We start from the raw sequence: 14,993 nt of genomic DNA, 5'->3' as shown, positions 1-14,993 counted from the left end.
AGAAGTTTGTTGTAATTAGTGACTACTTCTCATGGTCAGATAGTAGGCTTGCACTGCAGTCTAAACCACTATCACTTTTGATTATTGTAACATTTCTCTATATGATTTTCAGTTCTTCATTGTCAAGTAACAGATTTTTGCAAGTATTGTATGAGTACGGGTGAAAAAACGTGGAGAGCTGTACATCTGTGCTGTGATATTTGAATTTAGTCATTGATGCTTCAATTTATCATGTCGAAAGATTTTCAGGTTCTACTTTGTGTGCACTGTAGTGAAGTAATAGTACATAGCTGTGGCACTCTTATTCTTTATTCTGTGCGTGTTTATCCAGGTATGTATATATGCATTCATTTTTAATTGACAAGAAACTCTGGAAAATTTTCAGGGGGACTTGGCAACCTGTGCTGGCACACACATTAGCCTGTGGACCATCAACGGGCAAGAGGTGGCTAGTGTGAACACAGCCACTGGTCGCAGCGACCGCTTGCAACAGATACTTTGTGTCTGTTTCTCACAGCTAAATGAATGGGACAACCAGAATGTCATCATGACAGGCTCCAGTGATGGTGTTGTCAGGGTATGTCGTGATTTTCTTTTCAGAGTTTTTCATTACTTGCAGTGCATTCACAAGTATGTATAAATAGATGCTGTACTCACAGCCAAGTACTTGATTCATGGCAGTACTCACAGCCAAGGATCTCCTGCAGCGTTAAAAAAAAAAAAAAAAAGGCACACAGCCTGTCTCAATAAGGCACAGCGGGCAAATGTGCAGTGAATAGCTTTAGGAGACTTGACATTGTGAATCTTTTCCTTTTATTTTGTGCCCCGACAGTGTTTAAATAGCAGGCTCATAAAGACTATGCTATGTGTCATGCAACCCTAAACCATGTCGATGACCTTAGGGTGACTACACTAGTTGGCCAACACTTGTTGATGGCTCATGTAGTTACTGTGCGCATGCAACATAAATCATGTGTGTTGATAAAAGGGGCACATGTAGTGCACAGCAGCGTAATGGCCATGGGGTTATTAGTTTTTTTATGAATAATGTGTACCTAAACATCACTCGCCAACAGTGAGGGTTCCCCAGGAGGCACTACACATACTGGTGAAAACTATATTACATATTGGAGGACTGATGTTGCGTATGTAGCTGCATTTATTTCAAAAAGCCTGGTAGCATCACGTAAACAACTATTCGCTGCAATGAATTTCTTCTGTACAAAAACACAGTCTTGGTAATGTATGATAGTGTTCATGTCAGCGATGTTGCAAGCGACGGTACAAGCTTGTGAATACTACAGACTTTGAAAAAGCAAAGGGAACACCCACCTTCAGAGCTATTTGTGGCGAAACATATGCCTTGAAGGAGATTCATAAGCTAATGTTCCACCTGCTCTTTGACATTAAAGGGACATAGAAGCAATGCCAAGTCAAGCTGAATTGATAGATTTGTGCTCCAAAATGTCTTAAAAGGGTCCTGAACCACCCCTCGGGCTTGGTAAAAAAACATAGTCCCTTGGATAGCATACGCTGCTGTGAACATCTCAGCAAAGTTTTGCAGTCGTGCGTGGCACATGGAACTCGTAAGCCGAGCGCGAAGTCACCTTTCTCTCAAACGCTCTCTTTTCAACAGAAGCCATGCTCCTCACTCTTTTCTGGATGCTTTATTTCGTCATAAAGCATCCGGAAAACACGGCTGTTATTGGCCACTAGCTGACATCAATCAAGAAGGATGTTTGGATCTGTTTGAATCAGTGGGCTTGTTCCTACTGTTACTGTATATATGTATATTTATTGACGAAGTTTAATAAACAGGCTGGAGTAAGCGAAAATCTGCTTTCGCATTTTGATAATAATTTCGTGCTTCCAGAAGAAGCCGACTGTAGTCTTCTCCCACTCGGCCACAGTTGCCTGCGTAAGAATTAAACCTTGGCCACCCTGCTTATCGGTGTAGTAGCGGTCAGGTCAACTAGCCTGGAACCATGCGAAACTTAAGGTCAGACCACACGCACGCTTGACAGCACACGCTCACTCCTGGCCACTACTGGTTAGACGCCTTGGCAGACATTGATAGCGCTTTAAAATGCGAAGTTGGATGTGACTAATATCCGTCGGTCAAGCTGGTGATGGACAAAGCCGGTCCGCACCAGGTTAGCACGGTCAGACACGGTTAGCACTGAGCGCGAGCATGCACTCAAGCCCTGTCGTGCACAACGCAAACGCTGTACATACGCACTACAGTTGCATGTAGCTGCAGTCTGCTATGTAGCATAGAGGCGTAGATACTGCGGCCACCATAAGGTACCGCGACAAGTCCACTGGCTAAGCACACTGCGGCTCGCTGAGGGAAACTGCGTTTGGCTTACGTTCGGCGCGTCGTAGGCGCCAAAATCGGTAGTAGTGGCGTCTACGTTAACATCCAAAATCAAACTTAAACTGCGCGCCACGGTGACTTTCAGTAGGCAAAGCATTTTGGGCACACCCTGCTCCGCCGTAGCCTTCGCAGTGCAGTTCATTGAAGAAGGAGTGGAAGCACCGCAAACGCTGTGTTTGATTTCCAATAACTCTGCTTCTGCCGAACGCATTGAAGTACTTTTTGCAGAAAATTATATCTAAAATAGCCTACTTTAACTTCAAATGCATTTCTCCACTTCGATAAAAAGTGGTTCAGTGCCCGTTTAAGTTTGCTTTTACTGAGAACAGAACATCTTTGAGCAAGAAAATAATGCATGCAAATGTATGCATAAATATGGAACCAGCTCCCAGTGACATACTATGAACCACTTAAAATTTGTTAACCTTATTTGTAAAATTACACTGCTCATTTGAACATTAAATAAACTTCAACTGGGCCAATTTTATTGGATTTTTCAACAAAATTGTATGATCCTAACTCACACTGTGGTATATTGGCATGTCTGTGTGAGCGTGGCACCCTCTCCACGTAGTCCCCTGACCCACAGGGAGTGGCAGCGCCTAGTAGGGCATGATCTCCAAGATTGGCACAGCGCAGGAATCCTCCATTGTGCTGGTAATGTCAATCATTACCAGCACAGTTTAATGCTGAGAAAATCTACCTCTCTAGATAAACTTAAAGGAACTCTGCAACAGTTTTGTGAAGGCCACCATTTTTGCTCTAGACCTTTTGTTAGCATGTCAAAGAACTAAGAGCAAGAAGAACTGTGAGAATCAATGCTCACAAACCAAAGTTATCAGTCACAGAAACTTCAACTTACAAACAAAATTAGAGTTACTCTCAACTCAAATTTCTGCAATTCTGGATGCCACATTTCACCCTCCCATGACATAGAACTCTGGCGCTCGATAGCAGCAGGGCATTGATATTATGAAGATGGCGTCACCATCGCCTCCATGTTAAAGCGCGCAGTCCAATCACAGAGGCCATGGCCTCACTTCTATAGTTGCAACAGCTTCAGTGAGGTGGACATTGGCATGCCATGTGCTTGGCATGTTGATGCGTCATTGCCATGGGTACAGCACCTTCTTGTAGCTGTGGGATAATTAGGTGGTAATGAAAGTAGCTGTAAAAGTTCAGGAAATAGTGTTGTTTTTTTTTTTTTTTTTTTTTTTACTGTGTTAGTAATATTGTACGAAAATAAGTCACGCATTACCGTTTTAATTAATGATCATAGTGTCACACATCGACGTCACGTCCGTGGCACAAAGTGCATGAAATAGCCGCATCGTGACGATGCTATCAGTCCTGCCCAACAAGCATTCTTGGGAGCATTGGCATTTTTGCCTGCATTTTTATTTCTCTTTTATGCATTGTGAAGAAATAGGGTCAACAGATAGACAGACACGGCATATAAAAATTATGAAAAGGTCCGTTAAGCCAGGCCATGAGTAGTTATGTCATTCCATCTGTTAATGTGCGGATTCACTAGCAAATGCTGTTGCTCTCTTCTCCAGATTCAGGCACTTTACACATAGTTTTCATAGTTTTTACAATGATGTTACTAACAAGTTTACGTTTACTGCGCAGCAGAGTTTAAATGATGTTCTACTGTGCTAAGAGACCACTCAACTGTTTAGAGAACACAGGTTGCTTCAGTACTGCATGAAGCAATATCCTTTGCTCACAACAAAATTTCGTGGCAGCTTGGTGCACGTGCCCACATTCTGGAGAAAATTGGTTGCCCTGGTTCGAGTTGCGATGGCAGTTGAGCTCAATACGTGATGAAAGGATATCGGGGGGGCGGGGGGGGGGGGGTATTCTGTATGTAAGAGTCCACCTAGTGGACTCTCCATTTCGGCTGTTGCCTGTTGGCTCCAGCTGCACGAGCGAGAAGGAGACTGGGTGGCTCCTTCTCGCTCGTGCAGCTGGAGCCAATCGCAACAGCCGAAATGGATAGTCCACTAGGTGGGAGTCTTACAGAATACCCCCTCTGTTCTCCTTTAGGGCCTCTTAGAGTTGCATCTTTGTGTTCCACTAGCTATGATTTTTCATGTAGAATTTAGGCCTCGTTTTTAAAATGGGCTATTTATAACTTCTTAGAACAAGGCACTGGTATTTCAGTCTAATGTTTTGAGTTCTGGCGGCTTACGTGTTCTAGTGCAAAGCATTTTAAGCTCCATAGACATGGCAGCTTCTCGAGAACAGCCAAACAATATTGGCTGTTCTTGCATGTCATAACACAGCAACCACGTAAGCTGAACTTACTTCTAGTTGAAACCACAAATAGTGTTTAGGCGTTTGTCGGTTTCCACTATTTTTGTTGTTTATGTTTTTGCCTTTGCTTCTGTGCTTTGGCTGTAATGCTATCAAATATTATACACTGTACCTCAAATAAATGACCTCGTGCTTGTCAAAGCCAGCTCTAAAGAAGCAGCAGCTGATGACGCACTGTTTTCGATATCTAATAGTAACACTCTGCTGGACAACTTACAGATGTGGTCTGCCGACTACGTGCAAATCCCCATAGAGGGCAAAAAGCAAGCCCAAAGCAGCACAACTGTAACACCAGCTGCTGTTGAAGAGCCCAGTGTAGCCACAACGCCCGAGAAGTCTTCCTCCCCTCCACCAACACAGCCAACCCCACAGCAGGAAACAATGGCTGAGAGGATAGTTCGCAAGCTCAGCGCAGTTGACACAGATGATGTGGACAGCTTTCGAACTCAGCACACTTCTGCTGCTGTGCTCATCAAGTGCGGCTCAGACAGCTCACTCTCGGAGGATGATGGTGAGTGTTGTAATGCACTGTTCTCTTTTCTTTCTTTTCTTCGGAGGGTAAAAAAAGGTGTTTGATTTAATGATTGGCTTCATTCAAGAGCTAAAAAGGTAAGTTTTACCACTCTGACAAAATGAAATGCGACGTCCTGAAACCAGTTATATACAAAGATAGCTCCAGAAATTATGCTTGTTTGTTTTCATGGAAACACCAACGAAACCTGCAGATCAACTCTCCTTGATAAAGCTGGTCAGGATGAGATCCTTCATAGTGTGCACTACTAGCTGTGCATTTGCATTATTATGTGTGCAGTTCTAGTTATCCACTAGTAGTATTTCATAGCTGTTATGAGAGCTTTAATGCCTGAAAAATTTATCAGACTCAACTGTAGGGAGTCAAAGGTTACTATATCTTGGCCCTGCAAATAGGCCTGGCAGTACAGTAGAGCTAAACTGGTGATTTGTCTAGGTGGTCTTCATATAGTACAGAGCCTGGCATTGTGCTGCAAGAATACATTTTTTTGCTTGTGCCTGACGGGAAATTTGAACTTGAGCTTTGATGTCATCTCCTGCATGGCAGCTGAAGGTGATGGTGTGTCTAGTACCTGTACAAATTATCCAATAAGGGTACTCATACAGTTTTTGGTGTAATGATAAATGGATGGAAGTTTAGAGCATGGCTTTTCAATTATTTTGGTGTTGCCATTGCTCAAACGCATCTGCTCCATAACTGTGCTAAAATGCAGTTATTGGTCTTCTTCATTGTAGAGCAGATGTCAAATGCCAGTGTGCCCCCCACTCCACCCGCTATATTATGATTTTATTTTTTATTTTTTTAAAGTAGACTTTTTCTGTGTGTAGCTGCTGTGTTTAAGCACCTGTGTTTTATATACATTTTCATGTTGGATGCCCTCTGCTGCCATCTGTACTGTATTTTTCCCGCATTTAACCCGCCACCACGTATAACCCACACCCCCAATTACAACAGCCGGGAAAAGAAAAAAAATATCCGCATGTATAACCCGCGGTAATGACTGCATGCAACAAAGCTCAAATCTTTGCAAAAACAGTTCATTCACGAATACACGACTCGTCCACATCATCGTATCATCGGCCAGTGGCTCTGTTCCCCCCCCCCCCTTCGGCGATGCTGATAAAGCTGGATTCACACGACGGACGCCATCGCGGACAAATCAGTCACATGCCATCTGACGCAAATCGGATCACTTCACAGGCACAGCTAGCATTCACGCGACAGAGGATGACAGTGCGGCTGGAGCAGCACTTGCATGGGCAACGGCGATTTGGCTATCAGCCGTATCGTGAAGCGCTTCGCGTGAACCAAGGGAGCACCACGGGACTGGGTGATGTACGAGTTCGCCGGCGCCGCATGCATTATTCACTATAGCAAAATGCCGACCTGTAAAAAGGAGGGGAATGGACGACCATGATGGAGGGGAGAAGGAATCTTCAACACACAGTGGTGGGGAGAGGGTAGGATTCCCTAGGAGATAACGAAACTAAATGGCAAAGAACTTTGCCATTTAGTTTCGTTATCTCCTAGGGAATCCTACCCTCTCCCCTCCATCATGGTCTCCAAGTAAAATTCGCGTATAACTCGCACCCCAACTTTACCGCCAACTTTTTTGAATTTTTGGTGCGGGTTATATGCGCAAAAATACGGTAGTTATAGAATTTAGCATATCAACCAGAAGGTATTCCAACTTCACTTCTTATTAAGGCAGCTTTCCCTCAGCACAGGTAGATTATACTGAACAGTACTATGGATCTGTAACTATACAGTGCTGGTTCTGTAACCATGAAATGTGTTAGCGATTTCATTGAGCATGAACCACGAGTGCAATGCCACAAACATGGCAGCCATGAATAAAGGCACCACCATGTCGACTGGCACGTAACTGCAACGTGGGTTGCCAACTCCCGACAAAGCGGCCTTAGAGGGAACCTCACCGCCAACATTTCACACTGGTAAACCTTATTGACGATCGAGCATGAAATCATATGTAGCAGTAGTAGTGAAGTGCGGATCAACGTGGTGTCCCCTCTTTGATGTCTGTTGTGGTGTCCCCTCGTGATGTCTGTTGGCAGCGTGCTTGTTTTGAATACATCTTTGCTGACTTCACACGGGTTTGACGTTTTTGGGATCTGGGTATCTTGTAACCAATTCCAGAAAAAAAAACAGCCCTTTAGCACCTCCAGAGCTTCATAGCGAGTCGCAAAAGGTATCAAAATGTAGGTTTAGCTAGACAAGCGAGAATTAGTCGAAAAGTTGGTAAAATTCACTATATGGGTGTAATTAGCAGCATTATAGTCTAAAATTAACCCCATTTCACCATAGACTGCACAATGTCTATGATCGACCCACCTGGCCTCCTGGCCAAAAAAAAAAAAGTGTCAACCAAGTGTCGACAGTTAAGCAGACTATTTCGGCATAATTGCATGTAAAGTATGATACAAACAACATACAAAATGAGCAGATTATGAAATGAAAAAAACTGAGAGAGACAACATAGAGAGAGATAATCAACATGTAATCATTGAATCACTTGAACCACATACCATGTATGTCGACCTTGTCTTCTTTAGTGTTGGTTGACTCTTGGTTGACTCTTCCTTTTTCATGTCTGCACTCGTAGACCTTATCGGCAATCGAGCGTGAGATCAGATGCACAGGCTAGACAGCTGTAGTAGCGGAGTAGGCATCCACGTGCGGTTCCCTCCGTACCCGAAAAGTCTGTCGGCAGCGTGCTTGATTTTATGTTTGCACTCGTAGACCTTATTGGCGATCGATGGAGCGTGATATAAGACGCAAGAGCTAGACTGACGGTCGTAGTAGCAGTGTAGGCATCCACGTGCGATCCCCTCTGTGTCCGAAAAGTCTGTCAGCAGCAGCTTGGCTTGGTTGCACCGCAGTCAGCAAGCCAACATACCGATCCCGCACGATAGCAATGATCGCACGGTTGCATCTTTGCGGTGGTGCAGAGTGCATGTATGTAATTTATTGTTAATACTGTGCCTCATATCGGCACGGCACGATGCCAACGGGCCATCAAAATCTCCAGGAGACCCTTTGCTGGTCCTTCGGAGGCACCCTACTTGCATTTATTAGGCATAGACCTAATCACTTTATTTTTTTTTTCCGATATTTGTTTGGATGCTTATAACGAATATCGGACATAGCGAAGGTATTTTTGTGACCGATGCAGCTTAATTATAATGTGGTTTGATTTTATATATATAAACTTACCTTTTCTATAGCTTAAATTCAAGCAAACCCTGTAAACATGCAACAAGTGACAGGAGATATTTATACGTGATTTGGCAAAAGCAACAAGCCAAAATCTATTTATGGTATACACAATTGGCCTCCTTGCATTACACTGTGATTGATTGCAATCTTGGCTATGGACTACTTCAAAAAGCTGGCTTTTTGCCAACGACACTGCCCTTGCTGCACTTACTAACCTGCATTTAGTAAGACTGTGAATGAAAGTGATGTTCTGGCTTTGGTGTATGTGTGTGTGTGTGTGTGTGTTTGTGTGTGTGGGCGTGTGGGTGGGTGGGTGTGTGCGCGTGCGTGCATGTGGGTGTTTTCCTGACTACTTTATGTTGTGATATATAAAACTTTGTGTAGTCAAGAAGTACTTTCTTTGACTGCAACCGGGAGTTGATAGGCCGTGTAGCAGCATTTCATTAGTACCACATTTGTTAGTCATTGCTTCAAAGAGCATTGAAAAGGCTTTTATGCTGGTTGTTTTTTCTTCTCTCTCTTTAATGTGCTGAGCTCCACCACATTTAAAAACTGGAAAAAGAGATGTGTGAAAGGAAGCTTGTGCACCACTTTTCCAGACTCTGTGAAGAGCTATGGCCGGGGGGCTACCTCCCCACTCTCTGGTAGCAGTGGGGAGAGTGGCTGGAGGCGCTCCTCCCAGGACCGCCGGCCTTCCCTACTGCAGCATTCCAAGACTGTGGTGGGCCTTCTCAGCACCCAGCAGCAGTCTAAGGCAGCTGCTGAAGCTGAGACTCAGGTGATGCCATTGCACTTGGATCAGCAATCTGTAGAAGGGAGTGAGGGAAGAAGCATTTTCACAGCGGCACTGTAGAAGCTACTGCTTCTATACAGTCTCATCTTTTTTGACACTTTCCATTATCAACATGGTATGAATATGTAGCCAGTGTTTCATTTTTGACTATTGATATTAATGGTAGAAGTTGACAACCCATAACTACGGTGCACATATCGTGTTTGCATGGGCTGCTCTTTTATTTGTGTTTTTTGCTATTGAAACAAATGAAGTGATACTTTGGGCAGAGGGGCAAAGGGCAATTATAGGTAATACCCGATATGGTTCTGCTTTAGTTATGCATACAGTGCCTGGCATTGAAAGTTTGCAGGCCTGGATTTTCTTATTTCAGTCTGTGTTCCTAAGTTGCTTGGGAAACGGTGAAAGTAGCATGACTGGGTAATGAAGCTGTTCACATATTACAATGCATACCTTGACATTGAATCTCCCATTATGATTTCTGTAGGTAACCAAGTCAACTTTGACCATTCCTGAGGATACAAGGAGCACCGGTGGATGCACAGCTGAAGATTCCAAAGGGGCTGCACTTCGCATCAGCAAGTCAGAGAACTCACTGACTGATACCTTTGTGATGATTAATGAGACGGATGCACTTGATGCAAACAAAAGCATTGACGTCCGTAAGCTTAGGCGAAGAAGGAATATACTGAGAGAAGGTGAGTGGCATCAGGCTGGTTAAGGTAGTTAATAATACACTTTGACAAAGAAAAAAAAAATGGCAAGAGGTAGTGCCTTTGCATTCTGCTAGCTTGCAGTGAAGATGTGACTGTATGCTAAACACAGCTGACTGGTCCAAGTAAAACCACTTAACAGGATGCATTCCCATTTCTCTCGACATTTCAGTTAGAGTGTAGCTAAGCTGCTTGTAGATAAATTATGAAAATTTTACCATATATTGTTTTATGGTGGTGTTACGTAGAAATATTTTGCTGTATTTTGGAGCTTGCTAGTATAACAGTATTAATTTGCATTGTTCTCGCTGCTGTTGCTGCTGGTGCAGATGTGCTTGGAATGACTGTGACCTGTTCTTGAAAAGCGGATTCTTTCAACATATCCCATTTTACTCTTTTTTTTTTCTTCGTCTTCTTCTTCTTCTAATTCTTTAGGTTTCAAGTGGTCATGCCAACTTGTGTTTCGAAGTAAACTGACCATGCACACTGCATTTGACAGAAAGGACAACAATGAGCCTGCAGCCGTCACTGCTCTGGCTGTGTCCAAGTAAGTCACTGTGGCGCTAATTTATTATGCCAGAATTGATTCCTCTTATGAAAGCAATTCAGCTTTGGAGTTTGGGTTATTGATTGCATGAGCTATTGTCAAATAATGGCCTTCACTGCATTCCACTGGAACAAGCCCTTCTCACTCTTGCATTGTAGCAGTGGAATATTGGTGCCATAGTTTAAATGAAGCCACCAGAAGTTTCAACAGTGTTGCTCCTTTTCGTGTTTCATAAAAAGAGGATGGCATTACAATTTATCATAAAAACTAGATTAGGGACATTGTTTATAAGTGGCAGTGGCTGAGGGGGGTTTGACAGGTTAATCACATGTGAGACACTCCTTTCCAGCCTTGCTCAAACCTGCAGGAGAGAGGGTCACCTCCTTTCTTGCAGCCATGAAATCTTGCATCTTGAGCCTGGTGCACTAATGCCCACAGGTCTGATGACAAAAATGAAGTTCTCATTCATCAGTCTTGTTCTAGGACTGATATATTGAGAACAAGCAAAAACCTGCTTGCCATATTTTTCTTTATGCACTTGTGCGCAAGTGTACACTCGCTGTGGGAAAGTACTCACCCAATATCAGTACACTACTGCACTGAGCTACTAGTTAGGTAGCAGCAACGAACACCGCTTGCATATTCTGTAAGTTGCAGAGCTTGCCTTTCTGTAGTATGGAGGTGCAAGGCAATTATAGAAAAGAACCAGATTAATTCGGACTGGTTCTCTGGCCAGCAATCACTTGGAGGCAGACATAATGGTCGAGAAAGTGTTTGCCAAGAGAGTTCACTGACATTACCTTTGTCTGTCTCTCATCCTCCTTTGTTTTTCCTTAGCAAATTTATAGCCTGTGCCATTAAGCAGTACTCTCTTTTTCTTTTTTCTTGCTTGAAGGAGGAATGCTATCACACTTAAGTGTCAGTGTTTCCTGCGCTCAACTATATGATGAGGAGGAAGTTTGCAGATAGGAAAACTTCCCTTGAAATTTTTTTACTGCATCTTTGGTAAAGATGACAGTCACTTTTTAAATAAGCTTATAATCGCAAAAAAAAGAGCCTTTAAATTTTAGTTTTCAGTTGCTTCACTCTTTCCCCTACCATAGGAAATGTGCAATTTTACGGTGGTCTCGTACCCTGTTTACTTCAAGGGACATTATTTATAGCATACCGGGTGTTTCACGTAACTTGAACCAAGCTTTAAATTTAAAAAACTGATACGTCTTAGGCAAATGAGACCAACAGCATACCGTTCGTAATTGACTTGAGTATGTTTAAGTGTGGTTAGTTGGCTAACTAGCTAAGTTCAATTATGTAAATTTATAAATACGAGTTTTAGGGCATAACTTTGATTACTGTATTTTCCGGTCTATAATTCACACCCCCCTCAAAATGGCAGTTTTTCCGAAAAAAAAAATGTATATAAGTCGTACCTGTGTACAAGTACCTGTTCATTCGTTATGCGATCTTTAAAAAAATACAGTGACGTTTCACTTTGTGAACGCGGGTCACATGCAAGCGTATGTGTCATTCCTATATAATTGCGATAGCAATGATGTGGACACTCAGGCACATTTCTGCCATTGTGGCTGCCGCGATGTTCTATATAAAGTCCAAGGGTGATAACATTGACCATGCGCGCCGTATGCTGTATGTACAAGTGAAAATGTGCAACGGTGGGCCGAATCACGCACAAGGGATGAAAACGGGAAGGCACCGTGCGAGGTAAGGGTGCTGGCTTGTACTCTGGCAGCAAATGCATAGTTTGCGCAGCGGCGGGTGCCACATCTTGAAAGCGATCTGCAGATGTGATGACTTGAGGATCAGTCGACTCGCAGTTGGCCTGCCGCCGCTTGCATTGCTGATCCATCCTTCTAGGACGACGCTCGGCAACTCTATCACAATAAGAACCTGGTACCTCCATAGCACGCACACAACTCGTAGCAAGTGCCAAAGGAGATCAACCCAGCACGCTTTGCATGGCCATAGCATCCAATCCAATTTTGACGGCAGTTCTTCTGAAAAAAAAAACGTATATAAGTCGCACCGTTCTATGAGACGCACTGAGGAAAAATTCAGAACAAAAACGCGACTTATACACCGGAAAATACGGTAAAAAAAGTTGTAGAGCATGCTCAGAAACACCCAATGAAGTTGTTTCCATGACATATACCTTTTACATGAGTGTTTCTTCCAGGCTTTCAAGGAAGCCCGCGAAATATGAAGAATATGTCGTCATTGTATGCTTGCACATCTGGTTTGCAATGCTCCCATCTGTGTTTCCATGGAACGAAGGCTGTGTGTTTGTTGTAAAAACTAGCGATCGGCTCTGGCATCTAGGCAGTCACATTAGCACCGTCGTTATGTAGATGAAGATTTACTGCAATCCAAAATGATGTGTTAGGCAGGCACTGAAAGCTGACCAAAACATACCCGTTGGCTTGTTTTACAATAGGCATACAGGCTTTATTCTTTGGAATTATGGTTGCGAGCGCTGCAAATCAGCCATACAAGCATGCAGTGACGTCATATCTTTCATATTTCACAGGCTTTCTTCAGAGCCCAGAAAAAAGAACCATGTAAAATATAGTACTTTACATGGCAGGCGCTGGTGAGCACGCAGTAATGTGATTAAGCATGCGCTTGGGGCTCCTTCCTGCTCCTTTTAACCCTTTAACCGCCAATTGAACTTCCAAAAAACGTACCAAAATCGCCAATTTTTTTAAGTGGTCATAATTTTTTTCCATGCAATTCTGATTTTGAAAATATATGTTACTTCATTGATTTCTGTTTAGCATTAGCACACCGAGCAGCAAAGAACGTTACCGCATAATGGTTCGTCTCCGTGAAGATTAGGTCAATGATGCCCCAGTCAAAAAATGCATGAAACCAGCCAAGAATGTCATTCCCGTCAGTCGGCTGCCGCAAGATTTCGGGCACTCAAAAGAAGAAAAACCGCGGAGGCGCAGGTGGCGGGTTATCAGTGTTCACGCGCTGTCACACACGTGCACTGCTCAGTGCTCACCATCGTCGTCGTCATCTGAAGCAATATCCAGGGTAAAGACAACGTCAGAGTCGCTGTCAGACACAAATTCCATGTCGTCACTAACGCTGCTTTCTGTACTGCTCCAAGAAGCACCTCTTTTTTTTAGTGCATTGCTGCCACCGGCATTCTTCTTGCGAAGCGCCATTATGAAATGACTGTTGCCAGGCTTAAAACACATGCGAAGGGCACGAAATTAGGTTTTTCATAGACAACTACCGCCATCCAGGGTTGAAAATTGCAAGCAAAGCAATTGACGAAAGTAATACGTCTGTGGTGGTGGAAGGAACGGAAAATCGGGCCGGTTGAGTGTGACTCGTCATTGACGATATTGGTTCAAACTCGTGTGACGATTACAGCTTGGGGTTGGCGGCTAAAGGGTTAAGCTGGATGGGAAAGGAGTGCACATGCGCTCTCTATTTGCTTCAGTTCAGTTTCGGCTCTCCTCATCATTTTTACGGTATGTGACATTACAGTAGCTAGCAACACATCGAATCTTCGCCTTTGGCTCAGGTTTGTCTGAAAAGTGGTCCATGGAAATTAGAAATTTTGTTCTAGATAACCATTGCATGGTTTTTGGAGTTCGAATTCGCATTCGCGGGAGCGTTTCTCTATTCAAATACATACTGACTTTGCCGGGACCAGCAGAGCATTTGGATTTATCTGTCAGTTTGAATTAAGAAATTCCGAATTATCGGGTTTTCACTGTACAATTATTGGCTTAATTGTGATGCTTATGTTGGACACTATTGATATACAGTGGCCGGTTGAGCACCATAATTTTTTGTAGCATTCTGGTCAACCCTTTCCATGCCACAGGAAATGACAAAAAGTGCACCAAGTTTCCCAGAGATTTCCAGAAACATGGCCTGATGATGACTACACTCGTCATTGGCTATTTAAGTGCAAATTTCAGTGACGACTATGCTCATCAGTGGTAGAAAAAGGGTTAGAACCCACGGCATTTGTTGGAGCCATTGAGCAACTATTTCACATTCCCATTTTCTGGAAGTAGCGAGCACATTCGCTGTGGCCTCAGGCTAGCATGTTTGTTTCCAGGGATCACAAGACGGTGTATGTGGGGGATGCAAGGGGGCGAGTGTTCACCTGGAGCGTGACTGAGCATCCTGGCCGAGCCATGGCTGATCACTGGGTGCGAGACGAAGGCGGTGACAGCTGCCTGTCCTGCGGGGTGCGGTTCTCCTTCGCTGAGAGGCGCCACCACTGCCGCAACTGTGGCCAGCTCTTTTGCTCCAGGTCAGCCAGCCAATGGCACAGAATGTTGCATTCTGAACTTGTGCACCTAGTTGCTAAATTAAGCCACCCTAACCCCTTACCTTTTGGAACTGAGTTTTTGTACAACCTGACAATGCTGTTTCTTGGTTACTAGTACAGTCAAAGCTTGGTATAACAAACACAGATATAATGGATTATT

The 14,993-nt window shown here is 43.7% G+C and overlaps 1 protein-coding gene across 1 annotated transcript in view; it reads left to right on the top strand.

Annotated features, from left to right (window-relative positions):
- LOC119437087 (WD repeat and FYVE domain-containing protein 3) overlaps window positions 1–14,993 on the top strand; it is a 235,089-nt gene that overhangs the window by 215,499 nt on the left and 4,597 nt on the right. The window contains exons 63-68 of the mRNA XM_037704162.2: window positions 386–577; window positions 4,916–5,207; window positions 9,065–9,243; window positions 9,746–9,956; window positions 10,407–10,518; window positions 14,618–14,815. Of these exons, the coding sequence (XP_037560090.1) occupies window positions 386–577; window positions 4,916–5,207; window positions 9,065–9,243; window positions 9,746–9,956; window positions 10,407–10,518; window positions 14,618–14,815 (1,184 nt within the window). The remainder of the gene's footprint in view (window positions 1–385; window positions 578–4,915; window positions 5,208–9,064; window positions 9,244–9,745; window positions 9,957–10,406; window positions 10,519–14,617; window positions 14,816–14,993) is intronic.

This window comes from Dermacentor silvarum, chromosome 1 (assembly GCF_013339745.2).
Source record: "Dermacentor silvarum isolate Dsil-2018 chromosome 1, BIME_Dsil_1.4, whole genome shotgun sequence".
Lineage (NCBI taxonomy): Eukaryota > Metazoa > Arthropoda > Arachnida > Ixodida > Ixodidae > Dermacentor > Dermacentor silvarum.
The sequence above is the reverse complement of the archived record's forward strand: the minus strand, read 5'-3'. Positions and strand labels throughout refer to the sequence as shown.